This window comes from Hyperolius riggenbachi, chromosome 12, assembly GCF_040937935.1.
Source record: "Hyperolius riggenbachi isolate aHypRig1 chromosome 12, aHypRig1.pri, whole genome shotgun sequence".
Taxonomy (NCBI): domain Eukaryota; kingdom Metazoa; phylum Chordata; class Amphibia; order Anura; family Hyperoliidae; genus Hyperolius; species Hyperolius riggenbachi.
In genome coordinates this window covers 220677444-220699078 of record NC_090657.1, presented here as the reverse complement: position 1 = coordinate 220699078, position 21635 = coordinate 220677444, and the positions used below count along the sequence as shown (strand labels likewise).

The window sequence follows — 21635 nt, the reverse complement described above, 5'->3', positions numbered from 1 at the left end:
AACAGGTATGCAGTGGTGGGTTCACTGAACACAACAGGTATGCAGTGGTGGGTTCACTGAACACAACAGGTATGCAGTGGCGGGTTCACTGAACAGGTATGCAGTGGCGGGTTCACTGAACAGTACAGGTATACAGTGGCGGGTTCACTGAACACAACAGGTATGCAGTGGCGGGTTCACTGAACAGAACAGGTATACAGTGGCGGGTTCACAGAACAGGTATGCAGTGGCAGGTTCACTGAACACAACAGGTATGCAGTGGCGGGTTCACTGAACAGAACAGGTATACAGTGGTGGGTTCACAGAACAGGTATGCAGTGGCAGGTTCACTGAACACAACAGGTATGCAGTGGTGGGTTCACTGAACAGGTATACAGTGGCGGGTTCACTGAACACAACAGGTATGCAGTGGCGGGTTCACTGAACACAACAGGTATGCAGTGGTGGGTTCACTGAACACAACAGGTATGCAGTGGCGGGTTCACTGAACAGTACAGGTATACAGTGGCAGGTTCACTGAACAGAACAGGTATGCAGTGGCGGGTTCACTGAACAGTACAGGTATACAGTGGCAGGTTCACTGAACAGAACAGGTATGCAGTGGTGGGTTCACAGCACAGGTATGCAGTGGTGGGTTCACAGAACAGGTATGCAGTGGTGGGTTCACAGCACAGGTATGCAGTGGCAGGTTCACTGAACAGGTATGCAGTGGTGGGTTCACAGTACAGGTATGCAGTGGTGGGTTCACAGAACAGGTATGCAGCCAGCCAGGAACAAGTTAAGCCTAACTAATCTTTCCCTGAGAGACAGTCTGCAGCAGCTCGCCCTACTCTCACTAACGCAGGCAGCACACGAGTGACCGTAATGGCCGCCGCTGCCTGCCTTATATAAGGGGGGGTGGGGCTCCAGGGGCTAGTGTAGCCTAATTTGCTACACTGGGCCTGCTGACTGTGATGTAGAGGGTCAAAGTTGACCCTCAAGGTGCATTATGGGGCGAACCGAACTTCCGCAAAGGTTCGCCAGCGGAACGCGAACCACCGAAGTTCGCGTGGAACCGTTCGCCGGCGAACCGTTCGGCCTATCTCTAGTGATTGGGGCTCAGAGGATAGTGTCAGTGGTACAGCGCCGCCTGGTGGTCTTTTCCATCAACGTGGCGGATGGATGAAGTGCGGAAGCTGGTTCAGCGTACACAGCAGGTAACTATAAAAGCTATGTACAAACAGAAGAAGACAGGAGGTTGGCACTACAGTGGCAAGCACCTACCACTCAACACCAGGACTTGCAGTAGATGTAAGAGGACTTCAGGTATGCCTCTTCTTGACACCCTCTTTAGCGTGCTCAAGCTTAAAGTTCTGATAACAGGCAAATGATGGAAAATGGAAAGCTGGCACTGCTGCAGGTGTTCAATTTATTGCTACAACATCATGAAGTGCAGATGTGCAAATGTACAACATCGAATAAAATTGCAATAGGTGAAGCACATACCCTGTGAGAAGAGGGGTGGGTGGTGGTGGGTGCTGGGCACTGGCAGGGCCGGGCCGAGGCATAGGCTGGAGAGGCTCCAGCCTCAGGGCGCAGTGTAGGAGGGGGCGCAGAATTCATTCAGCTGTCATTCCTAATTGTGTTTTGAAGCAGAAAGAAATAAGAAAAGGGGATACATGGCAGTGCCTGCAAGCCAGATAACTAGATATTAAGGTGTTGGGGAGGTTGTGGGCCCTGTGGCCCTCTTAGTCTAATAGTAATCAGTGTGTGACAGCTGGGGTGGGAGGGATGGAGGGGCGCACTTTGGTGTCTCAGCCTTGGGTGCTGGAGGACCTTGTTCCGGCTCTGGGCCCTGGATGCCTGACAGCCGTTTCACGCTAAACAGCGCTTCTACGGAGGCTACAGTCATGCGGGCAATGGCTTCTGGTTATATATCATCCAGAGCCAGCGTGTAGCGTCACTTCCGGTGGTAGCGCCGCCCATACTTCCGCAACGTGTGCGCGTACGTATTGACACATATACGTCATTGTGCGACACACACGCCTCTTCTCACAGGGTATGTGCTTCACCTATTGCAATTTTTTTCGATGTTGTACATTTGCACATCTGCACTTCATGATGTTGTAGCAATAAATTGAACACCTGCAGCAGTGCCAGCTTTCCATTTTCCATCATTTGCCTGCTAACTATAAAAGCTCCCTGTGCCGCTCGGCATACCCTGCTAGCCTGCCAGGCTGGGGGAGGTCCGGCCCTACAGCCAAATAATGTTTTACGTTATTTGGCATAACAAAGAGGAGTGGAATGTCGGAACTGCTTTCTGTTTATTGTGCAATCACATGAACACTTCAGATAAACGGATGATTATGTCCAAGTAAGCAAGTCCCATACCATTGCACAGGTGAAAGACAGCTAGCGTGGGTGCTAGGCAGAGGATGCCCAACGGCCGTTTCATGCTTCTACGGAGGCAGAAAGCTGGGCCGTGGAAACATGAAGGACTTGCTGAAACTGCACCACACCTCTAACGACCTCAGATCAGCAGGATCCATAAACTTGGTCACTCCCAGAGTGCACCTCAAAACCTTTGGTGCCAGAGCTTTTCTGTCATGCTGCCCCTACCCTTTGGAATTCCCTACCACACCCAGTAAAGATAGTCCCATCCTTGGAGTTATGCAAATCCAGACTAAAAAGCCACCTAATTATCCTGCAATTTGCAGACTTGTAGAATTCTTCCTCTGTAACAAAATGTACCAATCACACAATTACAGATCTGAGCCATGCTTATGCACTTTGAGTCCTACAGGAGAAAAGCGCTTTACAAATGTTTGTTGTTGTTATTTACCATATTTTTCGGACTATAAGACGCTCCTGACCATAAGATGCACCTAGGTTTAGAGGAAAAAAACAGGAAGAGAATATATATTAAACCTGATGCATCCCTGGTGAGGGGGAATCTTGTGGATTATACCCCCTTTGTACCTCTTGTGTCACCCTGTGACCAGTCTCCTATGTGTTGTCCTCTATGCCCTTTTGTGTCCTCCTGTGTCCTCCTCTGCATGGGCACAGTACAGGGCGTCCCTGACATTGCGGCGGGTTGGAGGTTGGTATTGGCAGCGTTCACAAGTCAGGAATTCCCTGCATTTGGAATATAATAAGCAGTGACTATTTTCCCCACTTTTCAGGGAGAAAAAGTAAGTCTTATGGTGCCCATACACGATATAATAAAAACGTTCCATTTTCCCGTTTTTTTTCAATCTAAATGATCGAATCGAATGAAAGTTGAAAATATTTTTTTTTTATCAAGAAATTCGAACGATTATCCCGTTTTTTCGAGAAACATCCGAGAAAAATTCTGAGATAATGCAAGTTTGATAGGCAGTGAAATGCCTCTCAAACTCTCACAACTGTTCACTGCTGCCTGCTTAAGGCCTGAATCCACTAATGCAGTTGTGTCCGCTTTTCAGTAACACATCAATGTTACAGATGCTGAAAAGAAAGCGGACACAACTGCGTACAACTGCATTAGTGGGCTCAGGCCCTGACTGCTCTCACTGCTGCCTGGGTACTGCTCACTGCTGCCTGGGAACTTCTTGCTGAGCACACAGTTGAACTGTCCATGGAAAAGAGGCCTAAGTCTATGTAAATTTATGTGGCTTGTAATAAGGCTAATCCAATACAGCAGATGGCTTGGGTTGGTCCTTTTTGGAAAAGGACCAACCGAAGCCATTTGCTGTATTGGATTAGCTGCATAAAACTTGCATCAACTCAGCATATTATTCTAAGTTAATTCATGTGTTCAATGTGTACACAAACCAGATGTGTCCCCTGCCTGCACGCCTATGCTGGTAGTCCTATTTCACATGCAGCCTGCTTTAGGAAGTGCTGCCACCTCTCCCTGCAATATAATCGAACTGTATCGCTAATGCAATGCAATTGTATTGAATTGCACTGATTCCAGCTCTTGTGAATGAGCCTGTAGCCTGCTCTAGAGACTTCTCTGATCTTCCACATCCCCTCCGCTGCAGGAACTCTCTTCATCTTCGCTGTTGTGCTCCCCTCCCCATGTATGAGCGTGTTCACACTGTACAGGCGCCTGTAGATGTCACACTTGTACAGTAGCACTAATAAACCATGGTGCGCAGGTGGCAATATCTTTAACCCTGTCAGGTGCATCACCGCAGAATATTTGTTTACTGAGAGTTCCGAAGCCAGTGAAAATAACCCCTGGGCCCATATGCAACTAACCTTTCCTTCTGAGTTTTCTCCTTGGAGGTATTTTTTTTTTACACCTTGGCCCATATGCAATTCCCTTGTTCTCCTGAGTTTTCTCCCAGGTTGTCAATAAAATGTCAACTTGTCAATAAAATGCCTTTTAAGTCACCAGAAAGCAAGAAAATACTCAAAATAATTTTGATAGTACTTTTTCACCTACTTTTGGTACTTTTTCAGTTGTAAAGTGCTGGAAAGTTATTTAAAATTGAAGATGAAAAAATTATCTCCTAGGAGAAAACTCCGGTGAAAAAGAGAATTGCATGTGGTCCCTTGTCAATAAAATTCCCCCAGAAAGCAAGAATATACTCAAAAGACTTTGATAGTACTTTTTCCATTGCAAGGTGCTGAAAAATCATATTAAAAAGAAGTTGAAAATGATCTCCTAGGAGAAAACGCAGGAGAAAAAGACAATTGCATATGGCCCCCGGTCTCTTAGAATAGTCTGGGAAGAGAATTCCACATAGCTAAACAGCCTAGGCTAAACGTTCCTGGGAGGGCGGGGCTACAGACCAATACAACAATATATAGATATGTGAAGTGTTTCTGAAGCCAAAAACTAGGAAAATTAACATAAAAGTTAGTATCCTGAATCATTTATTGCATTTTTCAATATATAGGGCCTCAGAAACTTCAAAGGAGGAGGTAGTCTACCCTTCCAACCACCCAACCCTCTTTCCCCGATTCAGGGGTAGACTTTTTAATCACTCCTAAAATCTGAGGCTAAAAAAAAAAAAAAAAAAAAAAAAAAAAAAAACCATGCTTGTCACGCATCACGTGTCGTGCATATATCAGCCAGTTGCCCACAGTAGATATGGCTGTATGCTGACACTCTTTCCCCTTTACGTCACTTCCTACTGCCTATTGAGCCGCATGCACGGGACAGGTGGTGTTATGAATAAAGTTTTGCTTGTTGACAGAGTTCCCTGGCAGGCGCGGTGTACGCCGGGTAGGTCACAGTGTGGAGGACTCCATGTGCTGGAGCCGGTGACAGAGTGGCTGCTGAGTGCCGGGAAGATCCGTTGCCGTCATGTTCCACCCCGCCGCCCGCTGCTGCCTGAGAGCCACGAGCACCGCCTCCAGCCTGTGCAGGTAGTGAGCGGACTGTACCAATGTGTGGAGGAGGGGGGGAGTGAGGGTAAGGTCATCAGTGGTGAGGGCTGCTCTGCACACCCTGCAAGTAGTGAGCGGACTGTACCATTGTGTGGAGAGGGGGGTAAGGTCATCAGTGGTGAGGGCTGCTCTGCACACCCTGCAGCAGGCTATGCTTTCCTATCACCAGGCCCAGCACACACACTGCATATTACAAGCAGCTCCTCCCATCTGCAGAGCAAACCTTTTCATCAGGCTTCACATTATTTCTATATAATCAGTATTTACTATGGATGATTTGTGCTGTTTGTTCTTATGACACCATGGGAGCTGCCATCTTGTTGGTGATGTCAGCACTGTGCACAGATCTTCTGACAGGAGTCACTACAGAATAACCAGTCCCTGCTCTACCCACAGACCTCCTGAGGGAAATCACATCTGATAGCTCAGATCTTCTGTTCCAGAGTAATATCAGTGCTAGTTTAGTTAAAGTGGATCCAGATGAACTTTTACTCATTGCATAATTGTGTTCCTTTCCTATTGTTTATAGGGCATTCCTCAAGCCAAATACTTTTTAGTTTTTGTTTTAATACTCTAATTCCCTATAAACTAAATAAGCCTCGCCCACAGTTTTTTAGAGAGCCTCGGCAGTAGCAAGGGCTCATGGGAGCTCAGTCTGGGCAGGAGGAGGGGGAGGTATTACTAGCCAGAGATTTCAGAGGCAGAGGGTAGGAGGAGGGGGGGGGGGGGGAGTAGGTTTGTTTCACTGAAGATGCAGATAAGCTTGCCTGTTTGTAATGTTTACAAACATGGCTGCTGTCATTGTATCACAGAAATAAATAATCCTATTCTATTGAGAAGCTGTCTGTAGCTAGATTTGCTGTGAACTATATATATATATATATATATATATATATATATATATATATATATATATATATATATATATATATATATATATATATATATACATATACACAAGTCACTTTATTCTAGTTAGTTTTTCATCTTGGATCCACTTTAAGTGACTAAACCCCATATGGAAATGTTTCTTGTAATTATTGGTGGCAAACTACCAAATGAGTGTGTCCATACCTTCCAACTTTTTGAGATAAGGGCGACAATTAAAGTAGACCTGAATTCTTGCACAGGGAAAAACGTATGTATGTATGTATGTTTTAGCCTGTCTAATCACAAGTTGTAAATTGATTTCTCTCTGTGTCACCTGACTGCCATGGCATATAAGCTCATTTGAAAGCACAGAATGTGAACCCTATGTCTGCTTACAAGAAGGCAGGAAGTAGAAACACTGTAGATTTATTTTAGGTTTTGTATCAGCTGTAACAAAGAATTTTTTTTTTTAAACTATGTTTTTTCTTGGTTATGCTTTTGTGCAACTTACAGATCAGAGAGGAAGTTTTGAGTTTGGGTCTGTTTTAAGCCATACCCCTGCCATGCCCCCCAGTCAGGCATGCCATAAAGATTTCATAAGAATTTTTTTTAATTAAAACCACACTGGTCCTTTCTATCCTGGCTCATTTTCCTCCATATTAACAATTTAAAATAATATATCAATTTAAAGAACGGGAATAAAGTTTAGAGTGAATTAACCACTTCACCTCCAATGGCTTTTCACCTGTCAGCGCTCCTTCCATTCATTTGCATATAACTTTATTACTAATCACAGCAAAACAATCTATATATCTTGTTTTTATCAATTAAGCGTTCTTGGGGGAGGGGGCGGAGGGTACTTTTTGCTAAGAATTACTTTATTCTAAATGTTTTAATAGGAAAAAGAAAAAAAATGGAAGAAATTCATTATTTCTCAATTTTGGGCCATTATAGTTTTAAAATAATACATGCTACCGTAATTAAAACTCACACATTTTATTTGCCCAGGTTATTGAAACGTTTAAATTTTTTCCCTAGTACAATGTATGGCGGCAATATTTTATGTGGAAATAAAGGTGCATTTTTTTCAGTTTTGCGTCCATCCCTAATACAAGCCCATAATTTATAAAGTAACAGTAGTATACCCTCTTGCCATACATTTTTATTTTTTTTACCCAAAATGTTCTTAAAAAAAACAAGTGTAAATGTAATCTTACTATTTGGCCACAAGATGTCCTTGCGCATAACTTCCGTATGCGTAGTATTACGACACAAAGCCAAAGGTATGTATTTTTTTTAACGGCGGTGTCATCTCTTAGACGGCTGCGGTCATTCATGCGGGGACTTAGATCAATGAATGGGAACTGTTCCCATTTATTGATCTCCTGGCTAACGATTAGCGGCAGTAACGCACGTGGGGGTGGGGAGCGAGCGGTTCGGGATGTAGTAGCTCCCTGCACGGAGATATGGCATTTTGAAGGGTCGTAGTCACTTGTCCCGGGTGAAGGGAAGTGGTTAAACATCTGCACGAGTCCTGAATGGGGGACAAATGAGGGAGAAAGAGGGACGGGATTGGGTTCCTCCCAAAAGAGGGAGCTATGAGTGTGGCCATACATTCAGCAGGTTTCTTGTTTCTAATCTAGTCCTACTGTACACACTATGCCTAGTGGACCTGAACTCTTGCACAGAACAGAAGGAAAACCCAGGGAAATGCATCCTGTATGTATTTTAAAGGGAACCAGAGATCCTGTAAAGAAGAGGTTATACATACCTGGGGCTTCCTCCAGCCCCATACGCACTGATCGATCCCATGCCGCCGTCCTCCGCTGCCCGCAACTACGAGGACCAGCTGACGTAATCGGAGCAGGAGAAGTGTGCCCTCTACGTATCTCTCCATACATTCCTGCAGCGATGCGCAAAGAGCGCAACTCTGCTACGCTAGACTGAGTCCGACTGATGGCAGAGCGGGGTCCCGGGTTCTCATAGCTGCGGGCAGCGGAGGACGGCGGCGTGGGATCGATCCGTGCGTATAGGGCTGGAGGAAGCACCAGGTATGTATAACTTCTTTTCTTTACAGGATCTCTGGTTCTCTTTAAAGAGTTTAGGCTGTCTAATTACCCCCTTATCTGTGACTAATCACAACTGTAATTTTATCTCTCAGCTCTGTCAGCTGGCTTCCTCAGCAGAGTAGCTAATTTGTAAACACATCATGAAAGCAGGAAGTGGACGCTGCATTTTTATTGTAGGATTTGTATCAGCTGTATCAAAGAAATGTTTTCTTTAAAGGTTATTATGCTGTTGCTTATCTTTTAGAACAGAGAGAAAGTTCTGAGTTCAGGTCCACTTTAATGTGATTTGGGCTCCGGCTGCTATTACTGGACCTGTTAAAGGACAACTGAAGCGAGATGGACATGGAGGCTGCCATATTTATTTCCTTCTAAGCAATAATGGTTAAACGTAGAGTTTTGTTCTTGATGCTAATTTGTTGTTGTTATAACTTAGCCAATGCTGTTTTGTCTGGCAGGTTTGAGATATCGGCGGTGAGGTATCTACGGACATCCTGCACACTCAGGAGTGAACCTCTGCCCATACCGGCTCTGGACAATGCCTCAAAACAATACCCACCAAAGATCCAGCACCTGGTGGATGAGATAGCAGCCCTCACTCTGCTGGAAGTCTCTGACCTCAATGAACTGCTTAAGGTAGGACATCAACATTAGAGCAAGTTCACTCTGTATGGAAGTGATTGGGGGGGGGTACAAGTATGCATTTCCCTTTAAAGCGGTATAAAACCCTGACAATAATATTCCATAAAAACATGTTTCCCTACTTTTTATATGTCATGCGGTTATCATATTTGCCTTTGTGCATAAGTATTATTATTACCGTATATACTCGCAAGCAAGCCGACCCGCATATAAGCCGACCCCCCAACTTCTTCCTGAAAAACCAGGAAAAAATGATTGACCCTCATATAAGCCGGGGGTAGGAAATGCTGGCCGTGTGATTTCTCCCCCCCCCCCCCCCCCCCCAGTGTGTCCCAGTATAGCTAGTGTAGTGCCCAGTATAGCTAGTGTAGTGCCCAGTATAGCTAATATAGTGCCCAGTATAGCTAATATAGTGCCCAGTATAGCTAATATAGTGCCCAGTATAGCTAATATAGTGCCCAGTATAGCTAATATAGTGCCCAGTATAGCTAATATAGTGCCCAGTATAGCTAGTATAGTGCCCCAGTATAGCTAGTATAGCGCCCCAGTATAGCTAGTATAGCGCCCCAGTATAGCTAGTATAGTGCCCCAGTATAGCTAGTATAGTGCCCCAGTATAGCGCCCCAGTATAGCTAGTATAGCGCCCCAGTATAGCTAGTATAGCGCCCCAGTATAGCTAGTATAGTGCCCCAGTATAGCTAGTATAGTGCCCCAGTATAGCTAGTATAGTGCCCCAGTATAGCTAGTATAGTGCCCCAGTATAGCTAGTATAGTGCCACAGTATAGCTAGTATAGTGCCTCAGTATAGCTAGTATAGTGCCCTAGTATAGTGCCCAGTATAGCTAGTATAGTGCCCCCCATAGCTAGTATAGTGCCCAGTATAGCTAGTATAGTGCCCAGTATAGCTAGTATAGTGCCCCATTATAGCTAGTATAGTGCCCCCATAGTTAGTATAGTGCCCCCCCATAGTTAGTATAGTGCCCAGTATAGCTAGTATAGTGCCCCCCATAGTTAGTATAGTGCCCAGTATAGCTAGTATAGTGCCCCATTATAGCTAGTATAGTGCCCCATTATAGCTAGTATAGTGCCCCATTATAGCTAGTATAGTGCCCCCCATAGCTAGTATAGTGCCCCCCATAGCTAGTATAGTGCCCCATTATAGCTAGTTTAGTGCCCAGTATAGCTAGTATAGTGCCCAGTATAGCTAGTATAGTGCCCCCCATGGCTAGTATAGTGCCCCCCATGGCTAGTATAGTGCCCCCCATGGCTAGTATAGTGCCCCCCATGGCTAGTATAGTGCCCCCCATGGCTAGTATAGTGCCCCCCATGGCTAGTATAGTGCCCCATTATAGCTAGTATAGTGCCCCCCATAGCTAGTATAGTGCCCCCCATAGCTAGTATAGTGCCCAGTATGGCTAGTATAGTGCCCAGTATAGCTAGTATAGTGCCCCCATGGCTAGTATAGTGCCCAGTATAGCTAGTTTAGTGCCCCCCATAGCTAGTTTAGTGCCCCCCATGGCTAGTTTAGTGCCCCCCATGGCTAGTTTAGTGCCCCCCATGGCTAGTTTAGTGCCCCCCATGGCTAGTATAGTGCCCCCGCCTCAAGCAACCCCTGTCCCCCGCGGCCGTCGCTGCTATTAGCTTACCCTGCGGCTGCCGGCTTCCAATAGTCCCCTCTCCGTCTCCCGGGCATGTAAATAGATCACAGCAGCTCACTCCACGGCGGCTGCTGTGTGATGACAGGAAGCTGTAGGGAGAGCAGTTTCCTGTAACGGCGATGTGTATCGCCGTTGCTATGGAAACCGCTCTGCCTACAGCTTCGAATCCTGTCATCACACAGCAGCCGCCGTGGAGCGAGCTGCTGTGATCTATTTACATGCCCGGGAGACGGAGAGGGGACTATTGGAAGCCGGCAGCCGCAGGGTAAGCTAATAGCAGCGGCGGGGGGGGGGTGGGGGGGTGGAGCGCACTACGACCACCGGCCAACGTGACTCGCAAGCAAGCCGACCCCCCCCCCAACTTTTGGCCCACTTTTGGGGGGTCAAAAATTCAGCTTGCGAGTATATGCGGTAATTTAGAAATTACAAGTACCCCAAAGTACAGTTTTTTTTGCATTTTATTCATAACTGGTTTTATTCATTATGTATTGAAGGCAGAAATGCTTTGAGTGTAATAAAAACTTTTGAGTAAAAAGAAAATCTTATCTAGTGCGTTAAAATGACAGCTTTCAGAAATCATCTTGGTAGTGTACTGTCTTTAACAATTTACAAATACCTGAATCATAAAGTTTACACCCTAGATATTATCCTGTATAGAAGACATAAATTATAACTTTTAATATGAAGATTAAAATAAAATTGCTGGAAGCCTATAGAACGGCTGTTATTTTACAAATAGAACTGAGTAAATACAGAGATTGTGGGTACTAAGGCAAGCATAAAAGTAAGAAGGTGAGGTATTGGCCTTCTAAAACACTACCCCCACCAACAACTCGACATGTTTCACTTCCATAAAGGAAGCTTTATCAAGGGAAAGTGCTGCATGCTAGAGTGCAAATAAACAATATACAAAATTCAGTTCATAGTAACAGCATAGTGGCTGCTACTATACAGCCACTATGCTGTTACTATGAACTGAATTTTGTATATTGTTTATTTGCACTCTAGCATGCAGGACTTTCCCTTGATAAAGCTACCTTTATGGAAGTGAAACATGTTGGGTTGTTGGGGGTAGTGTTTTTAGATATAAGCCTTACAGTGCAGATTTGATGGGTGGGTGAGGCCAATACCTCACCTTCTTACTTTTATGCTTGCCTTAGTACCCACAATCTCTGTATTTACTCAGTTCTATTTGTAAAATAGCAGCCGTTCTATAGGCTTCCAGTAATTTTATTTTAATCTTCATATTAAGTTATATTTTATGTCTTCTATACAGGATAATATCTAGTGTGTAAACTTAGTGTACTGTCTTCTCTCCGCCCCTCACTGACTGCTGCCAGGAGCAGGGCTGTGGAGTCGGAGCAGTTTTGGGTACTTGGAGTCCGGAGTGGGATGATTTTTGTACCCACTCCATAGCCCTGGTCAGATCTCTGGTTAACACCTAAAAGAGCTAGTGTAATTGCAAATGCTCAGCGTTTTTCGAAGTGATTCTAGGCATGTGCCTAACGGTTTTTTAGTTATGCCTAGCGATTTTTGGATCGTTTTGTGTAGCAATTTTTATTTTTTGTGCAGTTAAAGAGAAACTCCAACCAAGAATTGAACTTTATCCCAATCAGTAGCTGATGCCCCCTTTTACATGAGAAATCTATTGCTTTTCACAGACCATCAGGGGGCGCTGTATGACTGATATTGTGGTGAAACCCCTGCCACAAGAAGCTCTGAGGACCGCGGTACTTTTGACAGTTTGCCACAATGTAACAAGGTTCACAGACAGGAAATAGCTGTTTACAGCTGTCTCTAACAGCCAAAACAGCTAGCAGCAGCTACATAACCTGCCCACAGTAAAAAATGTCACCATGTAATAAATGTCAGAATGTAAATGGGGGAGAGGAAAGATTTTACAATGAGCAAACACTGACTAAATCATTTATACATAATTCTTGTAAAAATGAAGCACTTTTTTTTTTTTTATTACATTATTTTCACTGGAGTTCCTCTTTAAGCTGCAAGTGTACAGTTTTTTTGTAAAAAAAAAAGAAAAAAAAAAAAAAAAAATCACTCTGTTCTACCGCTTTCTAGAGTGATTTTTCACGTGGTGTGGATCGGGGGGTGGGGGGAGAGGGTTGGCCCTAGAGCTGCGCAGCCGCACTCGCGGCTATGCGGACTGCGCAGCCGCGGCCAGTGCAAGTGGCCATCTTAGGAGAGGCGAGAGAGCCTGACCCGGGCTGTGGGGTCGGCAGCCGGCCCGGGGGGCTAATGAGCGGGGGGACCCGGCGGATCGGCGCAGACAGCGTCCTCCGTGCCTTAAAAAATGAGGCAAGTGATTAACTTTTTTTGCGCATTTCGCCTCGTAAGTCCTTTAATATTGAGGCTGAATTGCCACAGAAATGCAGCGTTTGCGAAAGTTAGCGTTTTGAAAAGCGCTCTAGGTCTGCATCAGCCCTCACAAGCACGGCAGACAGTTGGCAGAGAACCATGTATACACCAGCAAGGCGACTCTAGCAGTCAATCTGATCTTCATATTTTCATAAAGGTGCAAAGGCAGCGGCTGATGTCACGACGGAGGGGAGAGAGCTCTTGCTCAGGAATTTGAAATACACAATTTCAGGTTTAAATGAAAACGGTTTCTAATTTTAACAGGCTGTTGGAGTTCAGCCTGGCTACAATGAAAGCAATATGGCCCAGTTTCTGTGATGGGAGGTACTCCACAGCGTTGTATATAAAATGCATTGTAAAGTGTGAGCAAGTCTGGCGAACTCTGAAGTATACCCTCTGCTTATATGCGAGTCAGTGAAGCAGAACACATGGTGGAGCAGATTTTAACTTCAGAGGAGCGAAAGGTTTGTGCACTTGCCAGCTGACTCCCTGCTTTGCCCGTGGCCCCCGATCCCCTGCAACACGGTGTGTAGAGTGTGCTGCTGCAATGATTGGGTATTCTTCCTGTGTGGCATTCGCTGTCTCATATCTCTGATGTCATCTAGTGGCATCTTGAGACACAGCTGTCTAATTCTTGGGGCACATTGGCTGTGGAGAGGGGCGCTGACTTGTACTGGGGGCACATCTGGCTACTGGGGAGACGGCTTATACACGAGTCAATAACTTTTTCTTGGGGTACCTTAGCTTATATGCAAGTATATATGGTAGAATGGAGTTAAAGGATACCTTGGTGCCTAATAAATTCTGTCGTGTGTGTGTAGCTGCAGTATGTCCACAGGAGTATGCGCGCATTCACCTGGGAAGATGTAGCGTGCCTGCCTGCTCTGACCCAGGCATACTGCATGCACACAATGTCCACTTGGGCACCAGGGGGCACGCACGCCGGCTACGATTTCCTGCGGACATACTGCCGCTGCACCAACCACTGCATTGTACTGGGACCTCTTTATTATGAATGGAGACAGCCGCCAGGCCATGGGAGGTGCAGTAAAAAAACACACACCCTCACACTCTTTAAATTTGGTTTTATGAAATTATTAGTACAATTTATGAATAAACGTGTAAGAAAAAGCAGGGCTGTGGAGTCGGGCAATTTTGGGTGCCTGGAGTCGGGAAAAAATGCACCGACTCCTAATGAATTTGTAACTGTAATTAATATAGAAAATATGATAATGTTCTATTTCTCAGATAATAGTCATTAAAAATAATGTGTATATATACAGTAATAGCTATGCTTAGTCCACAAAAATGAAATAAACCAATCAAAATTAGTTACTTGTGCTGCTTCAATAAAGCAGTCCCCGTATTTTTAAGGTCAGATATACATATCTGATTGTGACTGTATATATGATGTGTACACAGGAATCTCTTATATATACGAAATAACATCTATGCTGTAAGTATAAAGCCTGATGTGTAGCCGTGTCACTAATAGAGATGGTCAACGAGATGGAAATAATTCTGCATTGATGCTGATTTATGCAAATGTATGCACTCCCTTTCCTGATGAAATCAAATAATTTGATATGTTATTAAAATTTGATTTGGTGACTACAAATTAAAGGGTAACTGAGACGGATGAAAAGTAAAGTTTTTATACATACCTGGGGCTTCCTCCAGCCCCCTTCAGGCTAATCAGTGCCTCACTGTCCTCCACCACCTGGATCTTCTGCTATGAGTCCTGGTACTTCAGCCAGTCAGCGCTGTCCGGCCGCATGCCGCTCCCACAGCCAGGAACATTCTGCACCTGCGCAATAGTGCTGCACAGGTGTAGTATGCTCCTGGCGGCGGAGTGTGAGCATGCGCACTACGCCTGACTGGCTCAAGTACCTGGACTCATAGCAGAAGATCCAGGTGGTGGAGGAGGACGACGAGGGACTGATTATCCTGAAGGCAGCTGGAGGAAGCCCCAGGTATGTATAAAACTTTAATTTCATCTGTCTCAGGTTTACTTTGTTACACAGTAGTACTATACTCTACATATGCACTCCCCACAGAGCTGCAGGGAATCCACTGAGAATGCTGTGCACATTGAACACAGAGGTGTTGTCTGTTTACAATCTCCTCATTCCCCTGCAGAGTACCTGCACATCATTCTTACATGTACCCACACTTACATTGCCTAGGGCCTGATAGATGTTCTTTGTTCCGGTTTGTGCCTTTTTACAAGTACTCTTACCAAGGACTAGTTTTAATCTAAAGGGAATAAATATAGTAGTCTACATATCCTTCTCACTTCAGTTGTCTTGTAAAATTCCTAAGCGTTGGCAGTTAAGAGACGAATTTCATGTTACATACTTTTAATCAACAAAATTGTAATATGCAAATTAGAGGAGTCGGAGGAATCCTAAACTGAGGAGTCGGAGTCGGTGGATTTTTGGACCGACTCCACAGCCCTGAGAAAAAGTGCCTCTGGGGGGTATTTGCCTCAGGAGGAGGAGGAGAAAGTCTCTGGACCCTAAAGAGGCTCTCCCCACCCGATGGGGTCTGCTTCACTGCGCAGGCACATGCTGTCTGTATCTGTGCAGTAGCGCGTACCCGATCAGGCTCGGCTATGTCCACCAGCCACTACTGCGCATGTGCATAGCGACTCCTGTCAGCTGTTTGGGGGAACCAGCCCTGGATCGGATGCCTGAGGAGGACGGAGGAAACCTCATTAGCTGCCACACCGTTACTGACGTACTTCGGCAATGCAGCGGCGGAAGTAATGTAAGTCAGTGGGTGACGCAGGAAATGAAAACCTGTTGGCGGCAGTGCGACATGCATGCGCTGTGCTGCAGGCTCATGATTGACATTTGTGTTACGATTAGCCTTTCTCATCACGGATTAATCGCGAGTAACCACAGTGGTTACTCAAATGAGCTTTAATTGGGCCAGCTGAGCGGCTGGATGCGGCGGGGTTAATTACCCCTAATGCCGCTCTCCCCTCAGCGTGTCAATGAGGTTGCAAGCCTCGCTATGGAGCATTTCCTCTTTCAAAGTGAGGCTTGCAACGCTACTATTAGACGCGGGATAGTAGCATTTTAGCACTGATTATACTGATTAACATGACTGCCTGCTAAAAAAAAAAAAAAAAAAAAAGGAAAATTAGACTCTCTTCAGAGTTTCTTTAAGTGTCCCTAAATAAAAATACATGAACTATAGTGACCCTTTTCTCTCCCCCTCTGCTTTCAGAAATATGTAGAAAAATGTATTCTGCCAGGAAAACTTTTATAGCTGTAATTTGCCTATCAGTGATGTTTACAATATTCCTGACAAGCTCCTGACAAGACAGAAGCTGTAATTTCCAGCCTTAAAGATTAACTTTCAGGCAGCAAAATAAAACAGGTAGAACAGCCCGGTTATTAATGTTTATTACTTAACATACACCTGTTCATCTTATCGTCACAATTTTTTTTTTTAAACCATGCAAGTTGCCTGGCTATCTTTCTGACTCTCTGCTTCTAATACTTTCAGCCACAGCCCCTGAACAAGCATGCAGCTCAGGTTCACAGACTGAAGTGTGACTGCATTAGCTGCATGCTTGTTTCAGGTGTACAATTCAGCCGCTACTGCAGCCAAAGAGATCAACAGGACAGTCAGGCAACTGGTATTGTTTAGAATGAAATATGGCAGCTTCCATACGTCTCTCACTTCAAGTTTACTTTAAGCGACCTTGTCGGACACTTGTATGCTGTAGATTTTCTGCCAAGAGAGCCCCAAATGGCCACCTTGAGCAAGTTCAGTCTAATGTGTACATTACTTTTGTCATCACTGGTGCAGCCAATTGTTTTTCACAGTCACATAATTAGTTACAGGGAGATCATCCTGTACATGATTATGTACTCTCTAATGTGCTGCAGAAGATGCCGGTACTGTATACATACATTAATAATAATATGGAAGGACATTGACTATGGTAGGGATTAGATTGTGGCTCCTCTGAGGTCAGTGACATGACTATGTACTCTAATGTGCTGCAGAAGATGTCAGTGCTATATAAATACAGAATAATAGTTCTCTTTATTAAAGGGAATGTCCAAGCAAAATAAAAAAATGAGTTTCTCTTACCTGGGGTTCTACCAGCCCCATGCATCCATCCTGTGCCCTCGTAGTCACTCACTGCTGCTCCAGTCCCCCGCCGCCAGCTAGTTCTGCTTCTACCAGCCCCATGCAGCCATCCTGTGCCCTCGTAGTCACTCACTGCTGCTCCAGTCCCCCGCTGGCAGCTTGCCGACCTCAGAGGTCGGCGGGCCGCATTGCGTACATTTTTATGCATTCCCGCTAGTGCAGGAACATTAACACATACAATTTTACGCATTACTGGTTCAATGCGTAAACATGTATGCATTGAACCACTAACGCGTAAAAATGTATGTGTTAATGTTCCTGCACTAGCGGGAATGCATAAAAATGTACGCAATGCGTCCCGCCGACCTCTGAGGTCGGCAAGCTGCCAGCGGGGGACTGGAGCAGCAGTGAGTGACTACGAGGGCACAGGATGGCTGCATGGGGCTGGTAGAAGCCCAGGTAAGAGAAACTCATTTTTTTAATTTTGCTTGGACCTTCCCTTTAAGGTGACTTTGCAAACAATCAGTGTTGTGAGGTATCAGGCACTGGTCTGTTTTATTGATTTCTACCCCATTGTAGGTGAGAACTTTGGGTTGTATTTAGTGACATTTAAGGTCTTTTTCCACTACACAGCTGAATCGCAAATCACGAGTGATTTTTAAATCGCTGGGGTTTCTACTTTATCATAGAAATCATGAGAAGTTTTTTTCCACTATAGTGATTCGATTTTAAATGCGCAATCGCTTTCTGGTGCGATTTTTTTTTTTTTTTTTTTTTTTTTTTTTTTTTTTTTTTTTTTTTTTTTTTTTTTTTTTTTTTGATACTCCCCTAAGGAGAGGGAAGGCTCTAGGTCCTATAGAGCCTCCCCATTTTCCTGCTGGTCCCCATGTTCCCCCGAGCAGTTGCCAGGCAGCGGCAAGCAGTTGTTTGATGGTCTTTTCACTGCCTATCAACTGCTCATGGGGAAGGGCCCTAATGCTGCCCACATACGTGGTCCAATTTTTATTTTTTTTTAATAGATCATCTCATTCAATTATTCCATTAGATTAAATATAAAGATTTTTCCAACATGTCAGATCTGATTTTTATTGAAAATTTTTTCTTGATGAAGAAAAAAAATGTCTTAAAGGGAACCAGAGACGCCGCACTTAGAAAATGAAATAAATATTTCATACATACCTGGGGCTTCTTCCAGCCCCATAAGCCTGGATCGCTCCCACGCCGCCATCCTCCGCTTCCTGGACCAGCCGGTACCGGGCCCGTCACTTCCGGCGGACGCGGCCAATTGTCCGCATCACAGGGGCTCCCTCCATACCCGTACGCATGCAGCTTCGCATTAAGCAGCCACACACGTAATGGTATGCTGGGAGCCCCTGTGATGCGGACAATTGGCCGCGTGCTGATGCCGACTGACGGAAACTACGGGACCCGGAACTGGCTGATGCAGGAAGCGGAGGATGGCGGCGTGGGAGCAATCCGTGCGTATGGGGCTGGAGGAAGCCCCAGGTATGTATAAAATCTCTTTCCTGGCGTCTCTGGTTCCCTTTAACTTTCTTTCAATTCAATCGTTTTGGTGGAGTAAACGGGAAAATTTAATGTGTTTTATTGTACAGTGTATGGGCACCATTAGCGTTATCGGTTTCCTTGTACCAGTGACGTGGCTACATTAAAGGGGCATTATAGCGAAACATTTTAAAATTAAATTATGTGCAAACATATATACAAATAAGTACATTTGTTTTTCCAGAGTAATATGAGCCATAAATAACTTTTCTCCTGTGTTGCTGTCACTTACAGTAGGCAGTAGAAATCTGACAGAAGTGACAGGTTTTGGACTAGTCCATCTCTTCATGGGGGATTCTCAGGGATCTATTTATTCAAAAGCACTTAGTGAATGGCAGTTGCTCTGTCCAACTGCCAAAAAACTGTGTAGCGAGCAGGGAAGCTGGCCAGCATCATTGTTTAAATCCTATTTCGGGAATATTTTTATAAAGAATAAAAGCCTTGCTGAGAATCCCTTATGAAGAGATGGACTAGTCCAAAACCTGTCGCTTCTGTCAGATTTCTACTACCTACTGTAAGTGACAGCAACATAGGCAAAAAGTCATTTATGGCTAATTTTTACTTTGGAAAAAAAAACGTACTTCTTATTTGTCTGTTTGCATATTTTCAGTTTTACAATTTTTTGCCATAGTGCCCCTTCAACTACACAGCAGTTATATTACTGTCTGTAATATATATTACCTATATCCTCTAGGTGTCACTGTTGTAACTTGGTGATTGCTGACAGTGCTGAACATAGAGGCAAGCCCTTGAGTTCATCTCTTTATAGTAGTCTGTGAAATGGTTAGGTTTCCTTCCAGAGACTACGGAATACACAGAGCGCTCATGGTGACACAGAACCACTGGGAAAATATCAGGAGCTAAAGGACTGAAAAACCCTTATATGTTCAGCCTCCCAGAGACTGCTTCGTCAGTCCTGTGGAAGCACTCATGCTTCTGAAGATGGGCCCCTCTGTACTGCGCAAGTGCCCTCTCACGCGCATGCGCAGTACAGTGCTGCCTGTCTTTGGAAGCCTGAGTGTTCCCGAACACTGCCTAAGTCTCCCACGGTGGGAGATTCGAATGGAGGAGCCTGCGGAGGAACAAGGAAGACCTGCAGTAGGACGGAAAGGCTCTATAGGACACAGAGCCTTCCCTCTTCTTAGTAGAGTATGTTCTATTTAAAAAGCACTTCAGATTAACTTTAAAAAATGTTTTATAAACTTGTTGAGCTACATCTGTTTAACCCATCCCAAAGTTCTGCCTTACATGATATAAAATTGGACATAGAGCTCATCTGTTTGATTTCAATTTGCAGCATGATATGAAGTCTAGGGCACGGCCCCCTTGGCCTGGTCTAGGGCACGGCCCCCTTGGCCTGGTTTAGGGCACGCCCATTTTACCAGTATCGCACTCTCAAATCATGCCCCACCCCCAGACCTCTAGAAATGTCGTCACACAGGCACACTGCATCATTGTAGGCTCAGTTATACAGTATATCTTCATTCAAACTGATTCAGTTTGGCACCCCATCCATCCTGATGACATTCTGTTTACTTAACCTGTGTGCAGAGTAGTATCATCCACCAGGCAACCTAGGCAGGTGCTTGGGGCCTAGTGGGTGTCAAGGGGCCCACCTGCCACCATCTCCGACCTCTCTCCACTTCAGCTTAACAAAAAGACCACAAGGGGGCCCCAATTCTCCTACCTTGCCTAGAGCCTCATTACATCTTAATTTATCTCTGCCTGAGTGTTTGGCAAACTCTAAAGGTGCATACATACACTACAGAAGCCAACGACGGGTCTGTCAGACCCTCCCACTGGGCGGACTTTCAGCAGACAGTAGTGCGTGTGTATGCTCCTTAAAGGGGAACTTCAGCCTAAACAAACATACTGTCATTAAGTTACATTAGTTATGTTAATTAGAATAGATAGGTAATATAATCTTCTACCCACCCTGTTTTGAAAGAACAGGCAAGTGTTTGTGATTCATGGGGGCTGCCTTCTTTGTCATGGGGGCAGCCATCTTTTTGGTTGAAAGGAGGTGACAAGGAGCAGGAGACACAGTTCCAACTGTCCTGTGTCCTGATCACACCTCCCAGCTGCACACACTAGGCTTCAAATGTCAAATTCAAAATGTAAGAAAATTTTTTTTTGCACCAAAACAGAACGAGAGCAACAATATCAGAAATCCCATCATGCTTTGCACAAAATCAGGGGAAAAAAGCCCAGGCAGTTTTCTTTTGTGCAGCTAAAAATGAGGCTTGGATAAGAGAAACTAAGTTCTGATGCTGTGAAACTGTTAAAGAAACACCAAGCCTTTTCAGTGCTGCTGAGTCGATTTTTAGTCCAGGGGTTCACTTTAACCACTTGATGACCAGGGGATTTTCCCCTTACCTGTGCTGCGTGGGCTCTTCAGCCCACAGCACAGATCGTGTTTCAGCCCCCCCCCCCCTCTTTTCCCCACTAGGGGGATGTCCTGCTGGGGGGGTCTGATCGCCGCCGGCTACTTGGGTTTTGCGGGGGGGGGGGCTCCTCAAAGCCCCTCTCCGCAGCACTATTCTGCCCTTCCCTCCCTCCCCTCCGTGCTGTGGGCGGCGCAGGACGGAGATCTGTCCTGCGCCGCCTTTAATAGGCTTTAGCTTATCAGATGCCGGCGATCCCCAGCCAATCAGAGGGCCTGGATCGCCGATCTCCGCCGATCTCCTTTACGGTGCTGCTGCCGTATTGGTGTAAACAGCGGGGATTTCTTCCAACTTGGTCGTGGATTTTGCTGCGCTGAGGGGCAGAGCTTCCAGCTTCAGCTCTGACCCTCCTGACATCAATCGCCACACGGATCTCCGCCTCTCCCGCCCCTTTCTGTGGAGGAAGAGTGGGAGAGGCGGCAAACCGCCGCAATTGACGTCAGGCGGGGCAGAGCTGAAGCTGAAAGCTCTGCCCCTCCCAGGAAATGCCGGCCGGATTGCCCCCCCCCCCCCCCCCCGGCATTTGGGGGCTCTGCAGCCCTTGT

At 45.4% G+C, this 21635-nt stretch overlaps 1 protein-coding gene across 1 annotated transcript in view; it reads left to right on the top strand.

Annotated features, from left to right (window-relative positions):
- The first annotated feature begins 5168 nt into the window (after positions 1-5168).
- MRPL12 (mitochondrial ribosomal protein L12) overlaps positions 5169-21635 on the top strand; it is a 35545-nt gene continuing 19078 nt past the window's right edge. Inside the window, exons 1-2 of the mRNA XM_068264475.1 lie at positions 5169-5340; positions 8756-8933. Coding sequence (XP_068120576.1) covers positions 5279-5340; positions 8756-8933 — 240 coding nt within the window. The 5' untranslated portion in view covers positions 5169-5278. The remainder of the gene's footprint in view (positions 5341-8755; positions 8934-21635) is intronic.